This window comes from Chiroxiphia lanceolata, chromosome 4 (genome assembly GCF_009829145.1).
Source record: "Chiroxiphia lanceolata isolate bChiLan1 chromosome 4, bChiLan1.pri, whole genome shotgun sequence".
NCBI lineage: Eukaryota > Metazoa > Chordata > Aves > Passeriformes > Pipridae > Chiroxiphia > Chiroxiphia lanceolata.
In genome coordinates this window covers 63,353,890-63,380,135 of record NC_045640.1, presented here as the reverse complement: position 1 = coordinate 63,380,135, position 26,246 = coordinate 63,353,890, and the positions used below count along the sequence as shown (strand labels likewise).

Below are 26,246 nucleotides of genomic sequence, written 5' to 3'. Positions count from 1 at the left end.
ATGTGCTGTTGATTTTACATATGTCACTGTGCACATCAACTATCTGGAACCCACAATAAACCAGATTTCAAAGCTATGCCTCTAATGCCAAAGCTATAAACCTAAACAAGTCCGGGGTAACTGTTTCAGGAAAACTGTTTGCAAGCGATCAACTATGTCAGAAATGGTCCTCTGGCACTAGGAACCACCTGCATTTGGAAGTGTCATGATTCTGATACTAACTTAAGAATATAACTATATTATACAGACAACTCTATCTTAAATACATAACTAGTTTTGCCAAAGGAATGCATTATACAGTTGCAACTATTCTCTATAATCTTGGGAACAGTTTATTTTTTTCTGGGCTATCCCATGACGTCCCTCTACTCCAGAACTCAATTTCAATACACATCACTGAGACCATTTCAATCTTAACCAGCAGTGCAATTAGTTCTGCTTCTTGCAGCCAGTGAGATAAACATTAGGAATACCAAAAATATTCTTAAATAACTAGTGCAGTTTAAGTCACTTGCTTCCTGGCTACAAAGTGAAGTTCACTGTCTCAACTTTCAAATACCACCTCAAGTGCAAATAATACTCATTGTATGTGTAAAGCGAACATAATGAATACTGTATCTATCAGAACTTGGATACTATTCTATCCAAGTTATTGCTATAAATTAATTTTTCCACTTTCTGTGTTTTCCTTATCTTCCCCCACATTTTTCGAGTGTTTTCCTGCTCCTTACAGGTATAATTTTTAGCAAAAACAATAGCCTTCAGGGTCACCTCCCCTTCATATATCTCTACAGCTCTTAATCCAGATCTCAAAATCCTTCTCAGTCTAGTGTATTACTATGTACTACTACAGTTGCTTTATCCCTTTTTTTTTCAACCAATCAAAACAAATGCAAACAAATCCTGTTAAAGCATTCAATGCTTCAATGGCTCCTCTTCCACAGGCTGACTATGCTTAATAAACAAAAAAATATTAGGGGACATAAAAGAGCAAATGATAATCACCTTACATATAGAATAGAAAGACTTCCATCTGACCAACTAGAAATAGGGTATAATCAACAAGTTAGTGCAATACACATAAGAAAATAGTTCCACCTGTAGCAAATGTTTAGGACTTCAATTGGTGCCTATCAGAACTAGGCACAAAAGCCCTGATTTCCACCATACTAACAGCATATGTAACAAACTACCCCTAGAAAAGAATTCTTTTTAACGTGCTGCCTGTGAAGAGAAGCCATACCAAAAAAAATAAACAAGTTATCTGAATGGCTTTCTATTTTTATCTGTGCTCACTGCAACTTCTGTAGCAATTTCTATGACTTCATTATTCAATTAATAAGCACCTTTGCCAGTTTCTCGGGGATAAGTTCTTCTTTAGGTCCTCCAATTTCTTCATCATCATCATCTTTCTTCTTTTTCTGATTCCTCTGTTGCTTCTCCTTCTCAGCATTCTTCTTCTCCTCCTCCAGCTGGGCTTTCTTCTGTGCTCTTCTCTGCTTATTTCGTAGCTTCTTTAGCTCCTTGTCAGACATATTAGCTGTACACACACAAAGGGCAAAACCAGATAATATTGATGTCTAATATTAACAGTCTCCATCAGTTGTCAAGACACCACCACCTTCTTTAAACCATACCTACTAACAAGCAGCGCTGCCATTACCTCTGTAGAAGCTTATTTACTATCAATAATTACTTTACAGTCTGTGCTTCTGCTCCAGGGAGTAGGAATTAGAACCACATGTTGAAGGTGGGACAGAGTAATTACTGCACGACTCCACAAATCCAGCACCAGGAGTAAAAGTGCACAGCAATACTCACTGATTTCTCCCTGAGGCATTACACATGTTTAATATAGTAATTAAATGGCCTAACAAAAATAAGGTGAAATAGCTCCACTTGGCATAGACAATTTCAGCTTCGCTTCTGATGCCCTACAGACATATCTGATTCATATTCAGATCCTCTCTTCCCTCCAACTAGAATAGGGAGAGTTAATTTAAAACACATCAGAAGTGGCTGCAATAAATGCTATTACACTTCCACCTGTCTTAATTTGAACTGAAAGCCACACAAATGAACTGAGATAAAAAAATATTAAAAGTTGACAAATTCTTCTTGAAGGACTGATGAGCCTCTATTCGTACCGTTTGAGGTACCCCAAGCCACTTAAGTTGCTCTCATATCAGAGATGAGGGGAAAAAAAAAATATATCAGTGGATTTAAAAGTAATTTTTACATCACAAGCCAGATGATAAAATTTAAGTTGCTACCTAGTGAAATTTTTGCATATTCTTAAAATGCTCAGAAAGAGATACCACCAACCACATTGGTTTCAATCTGTTATTTCAGACCAACCACCACGAGAATTCCATGTTTTCACAGCCACTCCGTAACACAAGCACATTTGTACTTAAGAATTACGACTCTCACTACAAACCTGTCATTGTTTTATAATAACCAAGATAAAAACAAGTATTAGTTTAACTTTCAGCAGAACATCTACTTTTACATGCAGTCAAAGTTAACGATTTACCTGCTTTGAGTTGTGTAAAACTTTTATTTTTGGTTACTGCAGTTTACAACTCCAAAAATGCTAGATCTTCATAAAATATCCACTAATTAGTGAAACTGCACAATTAATAAATCCTGAGGGTTGAATACCTGTATCAGCCTCGTGTTCTTTATTTTCATCTGTTAAGGGATTATCATGAAGTTTCAAATATATCTCTATGGCAATTCGTGCTGCTTTGAAGTAGAACGGATGCTGTCGAAGCACATCTTCTAGTTTTAACAAGTCCACATAAGACCTAAGGGTGATCTTCCTCATACAGTAAGTGTGGAAGTCAAACTGGTCGTCCGTGATTTCTACAAAATGCTAACACAGCGTAACATAACATTTTTTAGTCAGTATTAACAATCAGGTACTAACCTGGACTTTTAAAATACGCTCTCTCCAAAGGAATCGTTTAGTAAAACTCTGCTGTTTGACAAATACAACCTAACTGTCAGAAAGGTTAACAAAACCCTCCAAAAATAAAGTCATGGTGAAAAGAACAGAAGGTACCTTAGGTCAAAAACAAAATTCACCCATTTCACAGCCTCTTAACAGCAACTACCCTCTGACGATTTGCAGTTCAAGGGGAAAACATCCTACTTTCATTGTGTATAAACTTCACTAATTCTTTTTCAATTAAAAGTATAATTTTGACTTCCACTAAATACCATGGCAATGAATTCCACACTTAAATAATATGTAGTGTGACAAAGTACTTCCTTTTGCTCAAGCTCTGCTTTCCTTGTCATCACCTGATATCCCTTTTTGTTTGAGAAGCAGTGAAAAGTGATGCCCCTCTTGAACTTCTACAGGTATTTATGATCTCATATGACTTCAACCTACACTCAGCTGTTGTTTGTCAAAGCTGAGGCTAAAACAGTGAGCATGACAAGCTAAGTACAGTCTCTTTGTTTTGAAGGTATTCCATGCATATTTTATCAGCACGTTTTTAAGGAGGTGTGATACTGAGACATAAACAGTATGACAGTCACATGATGAATAAAAGTATTTCTATAGTCACTTAATTCCCCACTTGTCTTTTTGACAGCTGCTCCACACAAACACAGAAGTTGTTGCAGTGTTGTCTATAATAGTGTTAAGATTTCTTTCCTGAGCAGCAATAATTAATGCAAGACCTTTTACTACTTATGCATAGGCACAGAGTTTTTCTTGCCCCTCATTCACTGACTACACCACTGAACATTATGTTTCATGGGCCACTTTTAGTATTGAGACAGCACAGGTGTTGGCCTTGCACTATTCAGTCCTTTTCTGTGATCATTTATTAACATATGAAGCAATGGAGACTCTACAGAGATACCTTAATGATCTCCATGGTATAGCCCTTCTCTTGCAAAAATTGCTTATTTATTCCTATTCTGTTTTCCAAGCCATGAATTAACTATTAAATCCATGAGATCAACATCTTCTTTTTCTGAGACAGTATAGATCCTTTATGGTGTGAAGGATGACATTAAAAGTGTTTCTGAAATCCAGAACATATTTTAACAACTAGACTGCCCTGAACATGACTGGCACCACTAAAGGATTTAAGAGGCACTGCTTTTTCTTACAGAACACCAAAGCTTTATTGATGGTTTCTGAATTCAACATATTTGTCTATTTTATTTTTGAACTTTACAACACCTTCAATCATAGTGACTTAATTCCTTAGAAATTTTGTTTTGGTTTGTTTGTTTTTTAGGATGGCCTAAATTAACACTTTATTTCAGCTTTGCTACGCTCTTCTGGTAACCAAGACAATTTACAATAGACATATTCTTTGACAAGAATCTAACTTAAAGGATTTCTGTGAACAAAACATGGTCCTGGCAAATCACAGAATGGTTTGGGTTGGTAGGGACCTAAAGGTCAGCTATTTCCAACCCTCTGCCACAGGCAGGGACACCTTTCACTAGGCCAGGTTACTTTGATAATTTGCTCTGAGAATATTCCACAGGCAATATTCCACAGAGAATATTTCTCTGCAGAAAAGCAGCCGTGCTGAAATCTCCTAAAGCCTCTCTATTTGCAAAGAGGCACAGCTTCCTACTAAGTTCTGCTCTTTCAGCACTTCATTTACACCCTCAGCTGTCTGGTCTTTTTCTAGACCCTAATGTGCTTTAAAAAACCCATATCCATACTTTTTGGCAAACGTGTTGTATGCCTTACTATGGATCCGCATTTAATATGCGAGTATTCCTCCTTTTTTAAACACAATTTCTACTTTAAGAAGTTGTTATATTTCCAATAGTTTCTTTTAAACTGTAGCTTAATTTTATTTGTTTTTTAAGGACAAGATACTCAATATTTTTGATAGTTTTTTTTTAAGTTAACATCTACCACTAAAACAGTGCTTAAACAGTAACTAAAATGATGGTTTTTTCCTTTACTTCACGAATGGGCTTGTCAGCTCAGTCATGTTATTTCTGGACTTAAAGTACACTTAGTTTTTATTTTTACCCAAATACATATTTTTTATGTACACTGCCAATATTTCTCAGAGTTTTCCTCTCTCTTCTGGATCTTCAAATAACTTCAGAAAATCTCTTCATAACACACAGTTTACAATGGTACTTTGAGGAGGAAATGTAAACTTATCAACTTGCCAGTAACCAACGTGAAACGAAATCTCTCCTGGAGCTACATGAAAGTATACTCTTACTGCTCAAAAAAGAAACATATCAGCACAGTGAACTTAAGCCAGTGTTTTCCAACCTAGGCAGTTTAACTGGATACGTACTCTCTCAATTTCGTGGCATTTTTTAAGTGCTTCTCCGAATTTGTTCATCGCCTTGTAAGCTTGTGCACACTCTGTCTGAAACCACATGCACTGCATTTCATTCAAGTTCTCTACTGCCGAGGTTCCTTCCTAAAAGCAAAAACAGCATTGCACAAAAAATAAATCTCTCGTTCCATTTGTTGACTGCTATTTCCTTTCTATCTTGTCCTAATTAAAAGTACAAATAAGGATGCTATCTAAAGAAATGCTCAATCTCAGAACTGGAGTCCTGAAAGTCAGAAATGCCACAGTTAAGATGGACTTGCTTTGTTCATCAGTTTAAGAAAAATATAAAAACCTTTGTTACATTTACTGGAAGAGTCAGAAAGAAACAATGAAGAGCCAGGTAGCGACCATTTAACTCCTCAGCTTCAGGATAGCTGAGACCTTCATTCAGTGTTTTTAACGCTGTGTGCACACAAGTAACACACTGCAGCATGAAAAAAAAAATGGCAGGAAAGTTCTAGCACATGGTAAGACACTGACAGCTGCAGGAAATCCTGCAGGAATTTTTTTTTTTCTTAACTAAAGCTGCCATCTGTACCTTCCAGAGAACTGCTGATTCAGCTAAGCATACTAACTGACAGCAGTAGTAGATGGTTTCTTATGCCATCAGTACTAGGGAGCAGTGGCAAGGCAAAAGGAATACTGTTAACTCAAGACACCTTCTGGTTCAGAAAAGGAGATTACAGTTGTCTTTCAAATCTGGTATTTATATATACTTGCACAGATCCGGAGAACTTAGCAATGAAAGAGAAAGGCAGCGTTCAAAACAGCCTGATTTAGGCAGCTAGAAGTGAGAAAAAAATGTCAGTTCCATTTGCATTATGGTTACTTTAGGTCTCCTTTAACTGTTTTTTAATTAAGAAGCTTGTATTTGAGCACTAGACATAAGACCAAAAAGAGATAAAAAGATTACACAGAGCAATATCATCAAATTATGCTTTTCAAGTTCAGTTTTGGGTAACTGGCGTGCTTGCTTTTTTGACGTCATCTTAAAGCTGCTTAAGGCATTGAGGGAGGTCAAATCAACTAAATTCATATCAGATTTGCATCAAAAACCCCACATAAAGTTACTGAGTTTATATAAAACAGAACTTCCCCTGCCCTCATGTTTGCCTGCACACATTTCACAAAGACCCTCCAGATTTCCCCTTATAAAAACTGCTCCCCCTCCTCTCCATTCAACCCAACTTACTCCAGGTTTCTCCTGCTCTTCAAGAGAGAGGAGAAAAATGGGACAACAAACAGAAAAGGCTTCACCTTTGAAGGTAGATCCCAAGAGCTTGTTTCCTGTCTCCCACAGACAACATATAAATGATATTACCTGTATCCTAAAACTATCACTTGACAAATAGTCTGGGAAGAATTCACTGAGCTGCTTTGACTTTCAGTTATGAAAGAATAACATCAAGAGAAGTAAATTTAAACAAAGTAACTAACCTGTGTGACCATCAAACCTATCAAAATGGGTTACTGCAGGGACAAAAGTGATGCATGAAATTAAGCAATCTGCACAAGGCAAAACTTATTCTACCAGATAACTGGTCATGTGTAAGCGGATGGAAAAATAAAAAAAAGATATAACATGCAGCTTCCCTCCATCACAGTTAAACATGGCCTTAGGGATGAAAGTTTGTTCACACAAGAAAGACATCTCAGAAAGCCTTTCACCTAGTAGTCACACAAAAATTATGTTCCAAGAAGAATTCTCTAACTTACCACCACTAGAAAAAAAAGCTTATAAGAGACATGGGCAATTTTACCAGATCTTTCAAGTATCCCACAGAATCAACATTAAACCCAAAGCTTACTGTGAAAAAATTATTTACTGAGAAGTTCTCTCTAAAACAAGCATGCTGTATTTTTCCTACCTAGCAAAAATAACCAAATCCAAGCTTTACAGACTCTTCAATTAATGCTATGGATCATGCCTATCCTAGAATAATTCAAACCCTGCTATGGACTACCACAAGTGAAGCAAGAAAACACAGTTGCTCTGAAACAGAACTTAAACATTACAGTAAAGGTGAGTGCAAAGTTAAAACACAAAGTTATTCCACAAGGGATTAGGCCCACGTTATCCAAAAGAGCCGCAGTTAAAAGCAACAAACCCGTGTAAACTTAGAACACATTTCTTCTGCTTCTTTAATGGAGTTTGCTTTCAACATGTATTTTGCACATTTGGAGTTGATAAATCTGTCTGCTGTGTCCAAAGCCTGAGCCTCATCCATCCACCTTGCAGCTTCTTTAATATTTCCAGCATGCTGAAGAGATAGAAATTTGAGTCAGATTCAGTAATTATAAAACATGCACATTTTATCTACTTGCTGTTTAACATAAATTGGTTAACTTTCTAGACATTTTTTAATAAACAGCTTTCTTCAAAAGCAATAGGTCTTTAAATTAAAAAAAGCAGTAAAATTACTTTCCCTCATTATGGAATTATTGTTTTTTTAGCACTAGATGTTTTTCCTGAAAACGCTTAAAGGGCTGCTTTGGATAATCCCATTCTGATACAATATCACAGTGTAGTTGGGAAACTGTTTCTAAGTAGTTAAATAATCCAGGAAAAGAATAGATGAAAGACTCAAATTTATCAGTGTGATTTTTAAACTGAGAATTTACATTTTGCTGTACATTTGTCCTTTACTTAAAAACCTTCACAGGGGCTTACTGATATAGAGCAAAAAAAAGCCCCCAGGTAGCTAAACAATATCCTTAACTAGAAACTCACTAAAACTCACATTCATAACAAATTAATAACGTCTGGTCACTAAGGATAAGCCACACTTACCTTATAGATTTTTGCCTTCACAAGGAAGAGTTCTATCAAAGTGGGAGTACTTTCTATAGCAGCATTTATATATTCTAGAGCCAGGGACGGTTGTCCAATTTTATCATAATGTTGAGCCAAATAATACTGGACCCAGAGTAAAGTGGTTGGAGGTTCTTCTTTACCATCATCTGGATGGAGTAGAATAGAGAGAGGCTCTTCTGTTCAGTTTATTAAAACAACATGCCAGAAGCAGAGTGCTATAAATAAACACACTGAAGTTAATTCTGCCACTATATCAGGCTGTCACACCAGACCTGGGAGTGCTTCCAACCAACTGGGTCCAGGTAAGTACATTAGCTTCTAAGTCTATGCAAGACTTGAGCATATCCTGTTCCCTCGTCATTCTGTGGTTTTAAGGGAAAGGGAGTTAGTGGGTCAGAAGGGAGCTGCATTTTGTTCCAAGTATTCCCTTAGTCGGGGCAATCGATGTGCAGAACCTCCAGGAACAGAAAACCCAGTCTCCAACAAAAGCTCAAAAACTACCTCTCCATGAAGGTTGTGCTATCAGTGCATGTTCTTTTTTGTTTGACGTTCTGTAATTAAAGATTTGACGTAGCTTTCAAATTTCAGCTTCCTGAACAGTGATAAACTCAAGTCTTTAAAATAGAATATCTGAAGTCAAAACTGCAAAGAGATGACCAAATTCATGGATCCGGGAAAAAAGTTCAGAACAAGTGACTACATTTTGAATACAGACTTTACATTTGACAGCTATGGTAGAGTTCCATGTTAGGGGGGAAAAAAGGAAAAAAATCATCTCTACTACTTCACTCCCCACTAGTTCCCCACCTCTGAATGGACACAATGCTTACACCAGGCATTACTTCCACGAAGCACAACAGTCTTGGCACTCACCATTTGGGTTAAATAACCTGCAGCTTCTTAGAGAGGTTTCATAACCTATCACGAGCTCTTCTATGATTGCCACCTACACATGCAAGACAAGACACACAAAAAATAATCTGTGGGCCAGATGGTATTTTATTTCAACCTCAGCTACTTGGTGTTACCCAAATTAGTTATTTTTGGTAAGAAAATTCTGCAATATCCTGAATTACATTACATATGGGAACAATATGTATACTCAATCTCACCTCTATTTTCAACAAATTAAGACCAAGCCTCCCTTGGTGAACACTTACACAGCTTAGAATACGTAAATCTGAGTTTCCTACATTTACCCAGTTGGCACAAGACTATGTATGCTTGCTTGATGTATGCATGTACTTCATTTTTTTTTTTTTTAGCTATACCAGGCTGTAACATGCAGCAGTGCTGATGGAGTGAACACTGAAGAAAAGTCTCCTTTATGTCTTCAATGCACCACAGTTACCCTGTAGAACAGGTAAAAAGTGGTTAAAAACACTCACCTTCTCCTTGTCTTTATATAATGACCTCAAAGTATTGAAGACTGGTGGGCAACCTTTGCTGAAATTCATCCTTAGAAACTTGTCCAGACATTCCTTAAACTTTTCACCTTGAGAGGAAAAAGACCTGTTGATTTTGTTTTACCAGACATTACTCATCAATTGCAGACTGTTTATGCTGTTAAAACAGCATCTCAGAAACACAAGTGTTGATCACTACCTGCTCAGCAAAAATGCACTTACCAGACAAAAAGTTTAATGGTAATCTTCTTGGAACTAGTCCCCTTGGGTATTTAGTCCAGGCCTCTTCATAGATCTTTAGCCTCTCCATCATATTAGCTGCAAGAGAATTTTCCAGTTTACTTTTCCCTTCCTTTTTGGCAAGAAGGTAAAGGGGGGTAAGGAAAGTGATTTGTAACTGGCTAAAAATAGGATCAGGATACATATATCAACTAAAAGCTCTATGCTTCCTAAAGAACATCAATTTCCTCTTTACTGTTTTTAAAACTGATGCACTAAATGATTCCAAGGTACTCAGTATCTGTTAATTCTTCTTCCTAAGACTAACTGCTTAATCTCTCATCTTTGAGTTTCTGCCTTATCGCTGTGCTAAAATCTTCGAAGAAAGCTCTTCAGTTGTATTAGCTACAACATAAGATAACAGACAGTAAAGTAAAACTCTAAATTAAAACTGTCTTCTAGGAAATAATTCTATTCTTTCAACCACACACAAAGACTACTGCATTTTTTTTATTCTATGATTTTAGATAAGACAAGGGTAGCGACAATACCAGAAATATTTCCAGTCTTTCTTAAAAAAACCCCAGCATTATGACAACATGTACACACTATGACTAAAAGGGAAAACTTAAATGAGGACTTTTAAAATAATAGTTTTAATATTTAAAGCAATACAAGTTTTTCATACATATATAAATTTCAAATATGCAGAAAAATTTCAGGTACTACAAGATATCAAATAATTACCTGGTTTAAGTGCCTTTTCTAGGCCTTTGTAGTAAGCCCAGTTTTCAGGATTTCTTTCTTGCAGTCCTTTGTAGACTTCAACTGCTTCTTCAAGTCTGCCAAGCTGAAGCAGGAGTTCTCCTGTGTGAAATTCAAGAAGTTTTAAATTAAGGTAACAAGATACAGAAGCAGTCTAACATTAATCACTCTACAGGAAGACACCAGATAATCTTAACTCCCTGTAGATTCTAAGTTCTTTGAAAAAATAACCACAATGGCATTACAAACTAGCTGACAGATATGCTTTTACTTTGACAACAGCTGCAATTACAATAAGATTTTACAACTCAGCCCATAACTCCTGAAATTTACTTGAAAATTTACTGTTAAAAGCAAGATGCACATGGGGTTTTTTTCTCACTTACTGAAGTGACTGGATACTTTTAAGTGCAGTTTTTACCACAGAAGGCAACTAAAAGCAGTACACTATTTAGCATCTTGAAAACCAAAATGAAACTGCAGAGTTGCAAATAAAAGAATGGTTCTTCAGTCTGGTATTTCATAAAACTAACTTCAGTGTTTTTAATCAAGCCATTGATTTGATGAATAGATTCTCAAGATTCTGCAAACAAGTTTCCTTTTAACGATACTTCAACAGAAGATAAAACTGTTAAAAATAAAATCTAGGTCTAACAACTGTGTAAAGCATCTTTGCTAATGCTGGAATTGCAGGAGTCAATTTCCCATTTTGTATTTTACATATTTTACCAAAAAAAAAAAAAAGGAAAAAACGTATTTTACGAAGTTTTGCTACTGGCAGATGTTAGGCACAAACAGGTCACATGCCACAGGTGAACAGTGTCATTCTACGTTAAGGTAAGATTTCCTCATCTGGTTTCAAGAGGAAAACACGACTCAGCATTGCCTCTCTTCTTCCCTGCATCACACAACTGACATGCAATTTTGCCACGAGATGCTGCTTCCCATAGTTTGGATAACTTGAGGAATACACACAGAATCTAATGCCCAGGAGAACATCAGTAATTCATCAGAATGAATTAGGAAAATAAACCTTAATTCTTTCTTCAAGGTGCAAGGTAATTTTTTTCTATCCAACAGTGGCAAATGTCAATACAATATTCAGTGTTTGTCAGTTGTATTTCATTCACAATGGTTTTTACACATGCATTTAAAATTTGTACACAGCACTTATTTATTAGCAGTAGCAGATGCAGCAGCTAAGCCAGACCAAAGAATACAACGGGAGCTGTGCCCCAAAAAATGAATCTGTTGACCCTGTTGAAAACACACAGATTGCAAAGAGTATTTCCATTCTTTGTTTTTCTGGTAACTTACTTGGAGGTTGTGTGTTTTGGTTTGGTTTTTGGTGCAGGGTTTACTTTTCTTTTTTATGAAGTCCTACTTGAAAATCCTATTTCACTACCAGCCTTGGACCTTTAAACACTTAAAAACACCAAGTATGCCAAAAGATCTTTCAGGTAAGTCATAAAAACACACTCCCACCCCCAAAAGTCCTGCTACTATGTTTCAAAACCGGTCTGTGGTAGTGTAATTTCTACATCCATATCCTTTAACATGCAAATCAAATAATATATTTGCACCCATGGAGAGTCATCTGCAAACATTTTCCTTGAGGAAGTGCCACACATCTCCCATAATACTACCCCTACTAAATTCCTAGGTTCATTTTGCAGGACAGTGAGATTACCATTAGCAGAAACAGGGAATTAGCTACAACATCTATATGAATAATATGAGGGAATAAAAAGATTTCTTCTCTTTGCTTCAAGCAATCATCCAAACAGAAGTTTCACAGAAAGACTGTACAAGCAGTAAAGGAAGAAAACATGCTTTAAGAAAGTGCACCTGTTAACAGAGCTGTGAGAATGAACTATCATCCTGCAATTCCAGCTATGCAATATAAGATACACTATTACATTGATCTGCTATAGTATTACACACTAAGTTTATAATAATAGAACAGCAGAGGCCTATAGATGGCAACCCAACAAGGAGACTATATTCTGCAAGGGCGACTGAGTACAACTAAAAGCCTTCTACTGTGCCAAAGATGATTCTTCCCCTTCAGCAAGTGGTATCCCTGTCAGGACCACAAAGAAAGCTGTAACAGAATGGGTCTGGGTACACTACTCTAAAAGAACTTCAGGACACCAGTTCAGGATCATCTGTCTGAAACACCTGTTAGATTACAAGTTTCGGTCTGTTGATGCTCTGTTGATGTCTTACATCATGACCTGGGAGAAGAGCATGACAGCTGCAAGACAGCAATATTAAATAAGTTAATCTAAAACCAAATCAAAGCTGAAGTTACAAAAGATGGGGAAAGCTGAAAATACAGTCAGCCCACTGTGTGCTATGTATTTAAATGTATCTTCACAAAGTAATTACCTTTAGTTTCCTCGACAGCCAGTTTATCACAAATCTGCTTTTCATAGGTACAAAGATGCTCCAAAGCTTCTTTATATAGTCCTGCCTCCCGGAGGACTTGATTTTGATAGAGCAGCAGCTCACTGTACTCATAGTCCACTTTATCAGGTGATGTCTACACAGGAAAGCAAGACACAGGAAACAGTTCAGCCCTCTGATTCCAGAATTTGGGGTCAGATTCATTTGACTGAAGAAACTGCACAAAGTTTTCCCGTCATGAAAGGAAGCAGTGTTTTATTTTTCGGTTAAGACAGCAATCCACACAGGAATTTCATGCTCTCCTCTTACCTGCTGTGTCTTCCTGAATTCCTCTAAAATTTTTGCTGCCATTTCATAGTCTTCCAGCAGATGGTAAGCGATGGCATAACCAATCCATGATGCTCGCTGTGCAGGTCGGAGTTGGAGCAACTGGTATCTCGTTTCCTGCAAAAAAGTAGCTACTAATTTTTCTGACTTTATTCTGATACTCTGCAGAATCCATTAGGCAGTAATCTGTCTTCAGTATTCTAGTACTTAAGGAGGTCACTAAAAGTTAGTTTTCCACATGCATTTTTTCTAACCAAAAGAAAGAATAATCTTTAAACTACGATGGTCTTCACTGAATAAAAAAAACAAAACAGTACACAAAATAACACATCATGTCCAGTTGAACCCAGATGAGTCAGACTAACTTTGTTAATGTATGACACACATGCTTTTCCTGTCTTACTGCTTATGAACAGAAGGTAATTAAGGATACTTTGGGTTGAGTTGCAGGAACATTTACTGGTGTTTCAAATTCACCTTGAAAGTATGTACGTATTAAATCCTTAAAAGTGTTGTTAGGCAACATAGGTCACGCAAACACATCCCTCTCCTTTGGCAAGAAGAAAATTACAGTTGGAAAATGCAGATTTGCTTGGTATCACACAGTTTTAATCTGACAAAAAAGTTATTACTTGTTTTGTTACAGACTCCTGAAAGGCATCTTCAAGTAATTTAAAATAAAGGGAAAAAGTTACTATCTACTGAAAAAGCCCAAACTTTTAGAAGTAGGGATCTGAAACTAAAACTAGTTACAGCAGTTTGACTAGAATGATGATCAGTCAAAATATTATAAAGTAGGAGAGGGTGGAAGTTAAAGCAAAATAAAAAACCCAACCCAAAACACAAGGTTATTCCCAGTTTTGAGAGTAAATTCATGTTCTTCAGAAACCAGCATATGAACCAGTCATGCATTACTGGGTTCTAAGCACATTTAATTCTTAATGCATTCTATAACCACATGTTACTTGTGAATACAAATTTTGTAATTGCTAAACATGTATTTATCCAGAGGCCAAGAGAACATACGTTTGCAAAAGTATTTGGCACCTATGCTAAGTGTTAGCTATCTTGTCTCAGCAAGAGAGGAATCACATTTCTGAATTATTAATACGAAAAAAGTAGTGATTAAAAATTGTCCTGACTCAGGAATAAGTTCACTGAGGACCTGTACTAGCTGATGGTTCCACACAGCTCTGGGAACAGAATTTGCTCTTGGCATACCTGCAATGTAAACATGAACATTATCCTAATTTGAAAAGGAAATAATCTATTAAGAGACCAACTAATTTGTTTTAACAACCATGACTGAACACCTGAAAAGATGAAAATGTGCTCCTAAAAAAATTATTCAAGGTCTCTCAGGTAAAAATATCTCTTTTTTTTTTTTTTTCCAGAGGAAAGGAATACTGTATTACACCAGTCCACATTAGCTGAAAATCAGACAAGTTTCCAGGCACAAAAAAAAATGCAGGAACTAAGGGGCTTTTTCCAACTCATTAATGTTTGAGTGACCATTGCCATCCCTCCTGGGATGGCACAGTAATAAAAAAAACAAACCTTCTATAGTCATTGCTCTTCCTAATCCTATGTGAGCCATCCATTGATCATGGGCTGCAACTAGAACCACACCAACATCTCTGCAATACACATACTGAATAGCAGCTGCTGATTTATAAGAAAATAAAGGTATTGGCACACATCAGCTCACAATTCAAGGTGACAGAAAAAAATACTCTAACTACATTAGGAGCAGCATTTGTAGAAGAGACAACAGAAAGTTTGTGTTCTTTACAGGAGTATCATTGTCATGGCACTACCACCTTGTAAATGTTGGGTAGCATAAAACAACATCTCAGGTGGCAAATAAACAACTGACGCAAGGCTGCAAATAAGTGGGTGCTGCAGTAACAGGCAGGAAAAGGGTTGCAGTCTAAGTTAACAAACTGCAGTCAGCTTTACTAGAAAGCAAACAGTAGAAAACAAGACAGTAATCTAAGCATTCTGAGAATTAAATCAAGAAAGAAGAGGAATACTCAAGAGGTGTGATCCACAGTCTTACAGCTCACGGGAAATATTTGGACCCGAAGGAGCCGGGAAGCAAAGTATGATGGTTCATGCAGCATACTGCATGAAATTATGATGAAATTTGCCTAGTATTATTATTATTTCAAGAAAATAATAAGACTGGAGAATGTCTACAGCTGGATTATATAGCACCAAAAAAATAAGAAATGCAAGCAATTCTGCACTAAGCTGGAAACACATAATTTAATATGCCATTAAATCTGTATACTTTACAGAAATTGCATCGAGTGGCACATAGTTTTAACACTGGATCTAGTGTATATGGTTAATGACACTTTGAAAAAAAAAAATCTGACACTTTTGCTGCAGTTTCCTAGATGATGATTAAAGGCAGTACGTATACTTACCCTGTAACCTTCAAGATCCCTCATTTGAATCTGTAGCAGAGAAAGATCTCTCAAGATTTGAAGATTGTCTTTGTCCCATTTCAGTGCATTTCTATAGCATTTGATAGCTTCATCATACTTCTTGTCTGACCTCTGAAGAAGGCCATAGACATGCCAACCTATAAAACTCTGTTAAGGCTTCCACTGAATTGGAGCAGGGAGAAAACAGATCTAACAGTGATAGAACAGTAGGCAACAAGCTCTCGAGCTGTTTTATAAAAGGACAGTAACATTACAATTCTTTTCATCAGGAAACTTTGCCAGTTATACGTATAAGGTTCATATAACGTGCTGTAAGCTTTCCTTTTCACATACTGGGGGAGGAAATAAAGTAAGAGGATCTCTGAAAACACTACTAGGCTTACTTGAACACATTTTTAGACAAGTGAAGTGTTTGCACTTCCTGCACTCTATGACAAGTCTTTAACAATGTAATGGCAACTACTAATGTTTTTAGAGCAAATCACATGCTTAAATGCCCACCACAAGTTCAGAGTTGCAGCTCAATGGTCAAAATAATACACAATGCAAGCCAGAGTAACATTTGAGCTAACTGTGACTGCAAGGAGAGCTGCAAAGCCCTTTGGACAGCTCAGACAATATTCTTATTTACTGGAAACCAAACAGAAAATTCTGAACTTCCAGTGTGAAGGTCAGTGGTACTGGTTATGCTATAAATCAAGTAGTTGTAGAAACAAACCTTTTCAATTCATAAGCAAAAGCCTTGTTTCAAAAAGGATACAGACATGACTCTTCAAGTCATTCCTTAGGCCTCTACGCACAAGTTCATAAGCTTCCTCTTTCTTCCCTAGACAGTTCAATGTTAGTCCTTTCATTGCCAAGGTTTCTAAAATAGAAAAAAAAAATGAAATAAGTATCAGTTATTCATTTTCATAGGTTTTAAGCTTAGTATAGCAACACTAAATATAGCATAAATGCAAATTTAGATTCAGTCATCAGCATCAATATTTCCCATTCTTTTTTCCTTGTGGAAAACTATACTGACAGATTATTCACTTAAGTATATAATACATGACAACAAACCTCATACATTACTTCCACCAAAACAAAGTAACGTTTTATTTTAAAGGCACTAAAAACTGTCTGCTCTACAAACACTTGGAGATTTTTTAATGTAAAGGCACGTTATAACTACTCAAGTATTTATTCACAACCCTGAGACTTCCACACATCCAGCCACGCCAAACTAGTTGCAAAAAACCCACAAAACATTTCTGAACAGTGGAAAGAAACTTTCAACTCAGTATTAAGAACTAAATGAAAATACAGCAGAGGACAAACACCTTTTTCTTCTTTTAGAATAAGACTACTCCTTCAGAGAAGTGGCAGACCACAGAGATGACAGGTATACTGAACAATATTCAGCCTCTTCCTTTCATCTTTCATGTGAGTGAACACCAATTTCCCCTGAAAAGTGATCTAAGCCATACATACTTGTATTGAGAAACCTGCACCATGCTATAAGGAGTTTTAGACTTGGAGGCTCAAGAATGGCAAGCTACAACTACTGGTAAGATTAGTCTTAAAAATGACAAATCTTACCAACAGTAAGTGCTTAATATGCAAGTTTCTGGACACTCTCAATGCTTCACAGGCAGAAAATTAGCAGCAACGTGCTATCAAAGTTTAAAATTATTAGTCTACTGTAAAGTACAGGGGAAAAAAAGAGAGTACATACCATTTGAAAACTTACCTCCATGTTCTGCAAACTTCGGGTTGGAAAGGATCTGTTTACAGAACTTCAGTCCATTTCTATACTGTTTATGTTCATAACACCTCTGTTGAAGAACAAAATACATTTATTCAAAAAACTGAGTGAAAGTATTTCTGTACCCCTGAGATTAAGCATCAGTGCAGCTAGGGATTTTAGAAGATGTATTAATATTTTAATGAACCCTGTTCAGCGAGCTTCCTGTGTTTAAAAAGTCTTTCCATTGCCAGAAAAAAAAAAGAGTATATGTTAGTAACACCATGAGTTTGAATGCATAACTAAAGACACATCATACAGCAAATTCTCCAGAGACCCCACAGGAAGCATAAGTGCCTACAGAGATTCAACTTTCCTTTAACATAAAAGCAAATCTTATGTTGTAACATATATTTCTAAGCATTCAAGTCAGTTTGACTCAATCATCTTGCACAAAAAACCCCACAAGACAACTTCCAACAGCCACACAAGCAGGAAAGAATTTCCCCCATTGCAACTTGGCTTAACTATCTCTGAAAGCAACACCATCAGTTTGAACACCACATATATCTCCAATGTACCCAAACTGTCAAAACTAGTGTATACCAACATTATCCTGCCATAGTGGAAAATTTAAACATTCCTCTACAGTTTTATTAATCCAATTCTAATGATTTGCTTTTGTGTGAGTCATGTCCGTCATGCAAAGTGACTGCAATGCACAGTGGCACACAACATGAACTTTCACAACCAGTTTTAGTATTTTGCTTCTGTCAATTCACTTCCTGTGTTCATCTTTAAAAATACAAGCCAAAGGAGGAAGAAATAATGTTATAAACACTGAGTCACTTCAGCAAATGGTAGAGATTTCTTGTGTTTCATTTTATTCTAACAAAATAAACATCTATGAGCACAGGAGTAAAGGAACACACTTTGCTTGAGCACCAACCCAAATCCGATGGTAATTACAAAGTCAATCATAACAGGACCTCACTGACTCTGGTTGATCTGTCCTGGTGGCAGGATGGCTGACAGGGGTGTAAAAATTTGGTACAGCTGACAGCTTTCAAGTCCTCCTAAATAACTCGTTGCTCAGGATTCCACATTTCCTCACACTGCTCCAAAGTAATTATCCAAGAGTGTTCATAAGCACATATGGACACCATTTGTCCTCTAAGCACTCCAGAGGCAGACCCGACACCAAAAAGTTCTAAAAATAAAACTTTACATGAATGTTAGGGAAACGCTTAAAAAAGAAAATGGCATATTTACAACTTCTCTGTTTTATGTTGCTTTTCATAATCAAAGGTGCTCTTTAGTGTCCAGTTTTGTCTTTTAAAGCACAGATGGAAACACCAACAATAAACTTCAAAGGGGTAAAAAACTGGTAAAACACTAAATAGATGTATTATTTTCTAGGTACTGAAGTCATACAGCTGAAATAATATGGCTGAAGACCAAGATGTACCACAAACCAAGGATCTTGACTCCCCTACACTGCCACCACCCTTTAGAGAAAGGCAATCATGGAAATGGAAGAGGAGAAGGAAGATACTCAGATAGAGCAGGCAAGATGTACTCAAAGGGGAACATACCAAGAAAAGAATGACAGAATGGCTTGGATTGGAAAGGACCTTCAAAGACCTAGTTCTAACCCTTCCCACCACAGGCAGGGACATCTTTCACTACATCATTTTCTTCAATGCCTCATCCAACTATTACTTTGAACACTTTCAAAAGACAACTGAAAAATCACCAAGGACAGGAGAAGTCAGCAGTGCAACCACGTAGCAAAGGAACATTAAGGTATGAGAAAATCTGTATAGGCAGCTATTTTTTTTCTTATTATTATTAAACTTGGCTGGGTATTAGTTATACCTTTCAGTCATTACCTGCTTTCAAGTAGCTGGCTGAGTCACTGTAATCAGCCACGGGTCAGAGCTGACAGAGAGTTTACAGGTGACAACACAACAGGATCTAACTTTTTTTTTATTTTAATTGAAACCATCAGTCATAGAAGTTACACCCAGGCCTCCTCCCTGAAAAGTAGAGCCGCCATTTGCCCCCACCCAGGTAGTTGTGAAAGCAGCAAAACCTGTCACAGAAGTGGTGCAGCCACAGGAACTGCAGAACGTGTCTCCAGTGTAACTAAGGCCCTGTCAGCAGCAGAAGGGGCACTTTGGGGGTTTGCAGTTTGGTTTTAAGTACAGCTGCTCAGATGTCGGCTGTGAACACAAAATCTCATCTCTAAGTGGTTCCATTTAACAAACTCTACCAGACTTTCACCTTGAAGCAAAGTCATTCAAGTTGGTATATAAGCTAGAGATAGGAAATACAGGAACATAAAATTTTCTCAGGGTGATACAGAACTCACGATGAAAGGTAGCTTGTAACAGAGTAAGCTCACTGAGAATTCTAACAAAGTCTTCCTTTAGGCTTCACAAAGGAAAAATTGGCAAGTTTATATCCATTACATCAACAGAAAGGTTCCCATCAATCCAGAGAACACTTGGATAGGACCAAGAAGTTACCAGGAACCAATCATGTACCTGCTCCTCTTGCAGTAGCAAATGGAAAACCAGCCATAGCTGTGTATATTCCCCAGTGAAGCATCCTAGGTCTCCATTTTCAGGTATTTCTAGATCAAGACAAGTTGGAGTGATTTCCTGTATACAACTTCTCCAACCTTTCAAGTTCGTACTTCAAGCCTATTTCATTCTGCTAACGGAAACATTTCAAATTGTGTCATTTTATGACTTTCCTTATTCTGTGTATACACTGTTACGTTCTGACAATGGAAGGAAGGGAACAAATGAAATTGAGGTCATGTTTCATTCCCCTTCAGAAGAGACTGTTTCCTTAAAGTGGGCCCAACAGCATCACTGAGATTCCACTACTTGAAACCATGATCATACTTAACTCATTATCCAAAGAGATTATGGACTAACAAGCTTAAATGAAGGGAGAAGGAAGCCAGGAATGCAGCATATGCAACCATGGCTAGTACAAACATCACTGAGCCTGTGGTTTCAAGGAACAGGAACGTGAAATAAAATTTTTTTAAGAAAAAGGAGACAGAAAATACTGAAAAAGTGAAAGGAAGAACAAAAAGAACAACACAAGGAAAGATGTGTGTGAGTAATATGTAGCCTGGGAGAGAAAAATCTTTAAGGGGAGTCAGTAGTTTTTAAGTAAGAGGAGAAAAAAGAATGAGCAATTTAAATTAAAAAAAAATAATCTCAGCAGCAGGAATGGTGACATCTTAAGTATTCTTGGCACATAAAAGGATACAGGCGTTCAGGAAACAAATATTCATCTGGGTAGCTTGTTTCCTCACAGTTGAATAGCTTGTAGAAGTCATTCTCTACCTCCAACCCTTACTTTGGGACAGCTGTTCTGCAGAAGTAACATATTTTTCTGTTCCAGAGATATCTAAAAGAGCACAGTTGCCTCCTCTAAGCTGAATTCCTGCACATATAAACTGCCAAAGCCATCAGTCAGAGCCTGCTTATGATGCTTAACAGACAAGTGCTGCAGCTACAGCTTGTGACATCATGCAATGAGAAAACATGAAAGCTAAACTTCTAAAGAGTGAGGTTAGGGCTAATGTGTTAGAAATCAGAATCTAACCCTCCCTCAGTACTGAACCTATTGCACATTTGCTGTCCTTCAAAGCTTTTCCTTTAATAAGTTAACAGATCTTTTAAGATATCTACCAAGCTTTTCTATACATGCTGTGGCCAGAATTACAACCTATTCCAAACACACCAGGATTCTTTTTATAACCCTTAAACTAATTTTCCCTATTCACAGCAAGGAAATAACATTTGCTTTAATACAATTCTACAAAGAATTGATGAGGCAGGCAAAGTATGACTCCTTCAAAATCATGCAAGACCATAGCAGGTAGGAAAGAATTTGCATTTGCGCTGCTCTCCCCAACAAAAAGAATTTATTTGATGGATTTGAATGCATGGCAATTACCAGACAGACTGATAGTGAAATTATAAGGAACAGAGATACACAATATTCTCCAGAATCCCAAGTCTGAGATGGAAGGAGGCATTCAGATCTCTAAGTCGTATCAAGGCATCTGTGCAGACTCAGATTCTGGCCAGCAGATGCCTTAAACACACACACACACACACCAGCTCATCGTGCCAAGTGTGAATGAATTCCTCCACATTTCTTCCTGGATGGCTGCCATGAAGAAAGGTGAAAAGACTCCCCTATTTACAGCTTACCTACATCTAGACAGCTAACTGCTGGATGGAGTTTGTTCCCCCCTTGCCCCAGTTTTCCAGTTGTGAATCTTCCCCCCATCCACTCTCTATATCTTGCTACCAAACCCACAGTTAAAGAATAAGACTAATGTGGATTCTTGAACAACTACTCCAGGTACCCACAAGGGCCATGCTACTGATTATAGCAGCACTCAGAGTTGCTGACAATAGCACACCCAAACTTAATTCAACACTGTTTTTTTAATATACTGTATAAACAAATACATTGTCACAAGTGCATTTGAGAAATTTTACATTTTTGAAATGTACACAAGTAGGCTCTTTACTTATTTGCTGCCTGTAAGCAGTCAGCACATTCTACCTGTCAAAATAGACATTTCAATGGACAGATACATATGTTTCCAACTAAAACCCAAGGATAATAGTCAGGTGCATCATTTTGACATGCAGGGATGTACCTCAGCATCAAACACACGGCACACAGCAGACCAGACCCTGCCACTACACATGAAATATTCTGCACATATTCACATCCAGGGGTGCAAAGCCTCTTTATCACAAAGCAGTCTTCAGGCAATGCAAGCATTTAATAATTAAACTAAATAACCTAATAGCCATCCCAACTTAAACCAATGCCTTATTGGTAAGACATTTTATAATAACTACACTGCAGATGAAAGTGCCTTGTACATTCAGTAACATGGACAGTCAACAGTAGCTCTAACTCAGCACAATACCAGGAGTTACCAGGGGTCGTCTTTGAAGCTTCACAGTGAATCTACACTGCCACTAAGTATCAATCAACCTATGCAAAGAATCACCTGGATCACAACACACAAAGTAGAGAACTGCCTTTCCAGCAGGGACACTTGAGAAAAAACATGTAAAATCTAGCTGATTCAAGGGGGTTTTAAAATCAATTTGCAGCAGTAAAACAAAATTAAAAAGTCTCAGAAGAGTCCATCCAGGCTGGATATTGCAGCTGATTAAACAGATGAGAAGTAGACTCAGGAGTGTTTAATGAGCAAGCTGATGATAAGTCACAGAAGAACAAAATAAAGGAGAAGCTGCCTTTTGTCTTCTCACTTGGAAGCACACAAAACTAGAGGTTTTTCCTCAAGAATAAGTACCAAAGAAAAGAAGCTACCATTTGCTCTCTAAACTCACAAGTGGGAGCGCTGGGGTTTTATTGACTTATTCTTACTGGGACCAGCATAGGCGGTTGTAAGCAAGAATGGGGTGAAAGTCAAAAGGATATGGCAGACCCAGGTGGGTGGAATGGGATCACATTCCCAATTGTTATGCCTTTTTGAAACTGAATAGGAACAAACCAACAGTGTGCAATTTCTATTAAAAAGACAGAATTTTGAAAAAAACCAGCATGAAGAACTTTTAACTGTATTCTCTTCTACAACTCTGTATTTTCCCAGGTCAGACTTTTAACTCCAACTTAACACCATTATTTTTAAACTCCCATATCTGCAAATTAACTGAAGTAAAATGAATGCATACCACCCAATGCCCTAATACTTAAAAAACAACCAACCCAAACCAACCAACCAAAAAAAAACCCACCAAAACCCCCACAGGAAATCACTTCTTGCTCACAGTAATGCAGTAAAAGCAAGCATCCTCATTTAGTCAGTGCTGTGATAGACCAGCTAAAGAATACGACTTTTCACTGAATGAGTGCCAAAATTGGATTCAGCCCCAAAAGACAGCAGAGCTGCAAACTTTTCTCATTACTAGTCCACTGTACTGTCTCTCAGCAGTGACACTGTAAAAAGCAACATATTGCAGATGCTCTGCATCATATACAAGAGTTACCAGAACAGCTGATCCACATATGGGCACAGGGGAATATTTTACTTGCATCTGAAAGTTCCATCTGAAAGTCCCCAGGAGGAAGTACAATGGAGAACGAACGGGCTGCTCATTCAGAACAATTCATGGATTTGACACTCTGCTATTCTCTTCCCTAAGGGTTTGTGAGTCTCCTCGACTTTGGAGGAGGAGCTGGACTAGATGACCTTTAAAGTCCCTTCCATCCCAGACTGTTCTATGATTCTAAGACAGACTCTTTCAACTCCAGCAGTGTGCTCCTCAGAGGACTCTCTAGTTTCTCCCAGTAGCAGTCATGCACATGTACACTTGTGGCATCACGCAGTAATGTTGGCAAATACAATGCTGCAAGACCTTTGGCAGCAGAAAGTGTCATCATCCTTGGCCTTCACATGAGCTAAGGTGTGCACTTACAGTGCATGACATGTACATCTGCCACTCAGATCCAATCTATCTCTTCCAGCACAGTTCAGATGCAGCACTTAAAAGACAGTAAGTCCAGGTGCTGTGCAGCTCAAGGCTGTTTTCCAGCACAGTTACTCTCTCTTCAGCTAGACTAGATCAGGTTAAGTCACTAAGGTGCACTAATTCAACCTAAATGTAGTAAAGAAGATTCTGATAGCTGGGAGCATTTGGAGCTACTACTCACCATGAATTAGTGGGTCTTTTGAGCACTAACCATATCAAAGAGCTCAGCAGCTCCAGGCAAAAGCTTCCACCACACTGATTCAGTTTTGTGACAAATATAAGACATATAAACCCAAAGACTGGAAAAACCCACACAAACCTTAGAGACAGGATAATGATGAAAAACTCTGGAGCAAACTTGCATAATTTTTGCTGCCAAACTGAAACCAACCATCCTCTTTCATTGCTCTGTGGTGTTGACTGACCAAACTCTTCCGTGTAAGAGACAGCTTCAGCAATTGCCTGACAGTCCCTAGCGATCTCTAGGGAGTAAGAAATCCTCCTCTGCACAGCATGCCTGACTTTTTGGAGTGACTGATACCTTCTTAACTAGCAGTGCTTGGTATAATACAATGGGAGGAACAGAACAAGTTCAAACTGAAGTTAGTTAAGAGAAGGTAAGAAATATGTGCACCTTTTCATCCAATATCGAGGCAGCAAAAAAAAAAAAAATCTATGCTTTTGAATTGGTCTCATTTCTTTATTTAACAAATCCAGCTGGAAATGGGGGCTGAGAAATAGTTACAGCTCTTCTAGAAGACTAGAAATCTTCACTTACTGAAGACAGACTTGCTAAAACTCCCATTATTCAACATGAGCTCTGTTGGCCAGTATTTGACTTACTTTAACCTCTTTTTCTTGGGGAGAATTACCATGAATTTGGCCATATCAACTAAGCTCAGCTGCTTTCTGTCCATGACTCTGGAACCCCGATGTTCAGACTTCACCTGAATTCATCAAGAAACTGACTGTACCCCCCAAGAGATCCAGTATGCACAGAGTATGTTTGGTTTTTAATTATCATCTGAAACAATTAAGTATACCAACTCAAATTCCAAGACATGGCATGAAAGGGACTAAAGGAGCCCAGGTTGTTCTGGAGTTACAGCTGAGTTGAAACGTGGATGTATCTCACAAAATAGTCCAAGGTACATGGTGAGGTTACATTTTCTACTCATGTACTATGTCCAGAGCTCTCTTCACCCTTAGCACTGAGGTATGAGATGTAGTCTGGTAGCACCGAGCCATTGCGAAATAGTTACATGTGTCTGTTAAGATAAGAAAGGTGGTTCTTCAACATTAGGAGGTTCACTAACTTGATTGTGTGGTATCACAGAAGCAAACAGAAATCCTTGTTAACAAGTCCCATTGACCTCAGTTTTAAGGGTGGCAACGAACAATTGTTGATTTTCTCTAAATTCCCCATCAGCAAAAGCAGAAAATATGCAATTCCTTATTTTATCCCCACTCCTGCTGCATTGACAAAGGGCTGTAGTGGACAGGATTTGAACCTGAGATGCCCAGAAAGTGCCATCAGCAAAAACTCATGAAGAAAAGCTTCCAAAAACAGGAATAAACACAACTTGATCAAATTCTAACCAAAATAAAGGGTAGCACCATACAAACAGAACTAACTCCATTGCCCCAATTATGATTAGTTTCAAATCTTATGAAAAACATTTTGGGTTCAGTATATAGTATCTACAGTCATAACATAAGACTGGCTATAATCCAGTGTGAAGAAATTAGGACGTATTTCTGTTAATAAGTCTTTTATTTTCACTAGTGAAACAGGTAAAATTATGCCACTCCTCAGAAATTTACAGTAGGGAATCAGTCAAGTTTCTATGATTTCTGGCAGTTCTGATGACAACAAATGGCCTAATTTGGTGAACAGGCTTTATTAACAGCAGTATTACTCAAGTGAATCCTTAATGGCATCCTAAAGTCTCAAACAGTAATTAATTTCTTTAGCAAGTTTGAGAAATAGTTCTGAAAAACAGGATCAGTGATTCTGCTTAAAGCAGCAGGTCTGTTCTTTACCTCCATTAAAATGTTTCAACCAAGACACGGTTTTTACTACTACTACCACTGGCCAAGCAGGGTATTTCTTTTGGCAAAGAAAAACCAAGTGATTGACATCTCAACAGCCAGGATATTGGAAAAGCCTTGTTAGCAATTCCATATTTCAACTGAGACAGTACATGGCGAAATTCCAGTGAACATA

General features: G+C 37.6%; 1 protein-coding gene across 1 annotated transcript in view; it reads right to left on the bottom strand.

Moving 5' to 3' along the window:
• NAA15 (N-alpha-acetyltransferase 15, NatA auxiliary subunit) overlaps window positions 1–26,246 on the bottom strand; it is a 38,324-nt gene that overhangs the window by 6,974 nt on the left and 5,104 nt on the right. The window contains exons 2-15 of the mRNA XM_032685899.1: window positions 17,472–17,556; window positions 16,500–16,604; window positions 15,719–15,876; window positions 13,269–13,403; window positions 12,942–13,095; window positions 10,533–10,652; window positions 9,789–9,884; window positions 9,549–9,655; window positions 9,034–9,106; window positions 8,137–8,306; window positions 7,454–7,606; window positions 5,301–5,429; window positions 2,665–2,878; window positions 1,347–1,540 (exon numbers count right to left, since the gene is read on the bottom strand). Of these exons, the coding sequence (XP_032541790.1) occupies window positions 1,347–1,540; window positions 2,665–2,878; window positions 5,301–5,429; window positions 7,454–7,606; window positions 8,137–8,306; window positions 9,034–9,106; window positions 9,549–9,655; window positions 9,789–9,884; window positions 10,533–10,652; window positions 12,942–13,095; window positions 13,269–13,403; window positions 15,719–15,876; window positions 16,500–16,604; window positions 17,472–17,556 (1,893 nt within the window). The remainder of the gene's footprint in view (window positions 1–1,346; window positions 1,541–2,664; window positions 2,879–5,300; window positions 5,430–7,453; window positions 7,607–8,136; window positions 8,307–9,033; window positions 9,107–9,548; window positions 9,656–9,788; window positions 9,885–10,532; window positions 10,653–12,941; window positions 13,096–13,268; window positions 13,404–15,718; window positions 15,877–16,499; window positions 16,605–17,471; window positions 17,557–26,246) is intronic.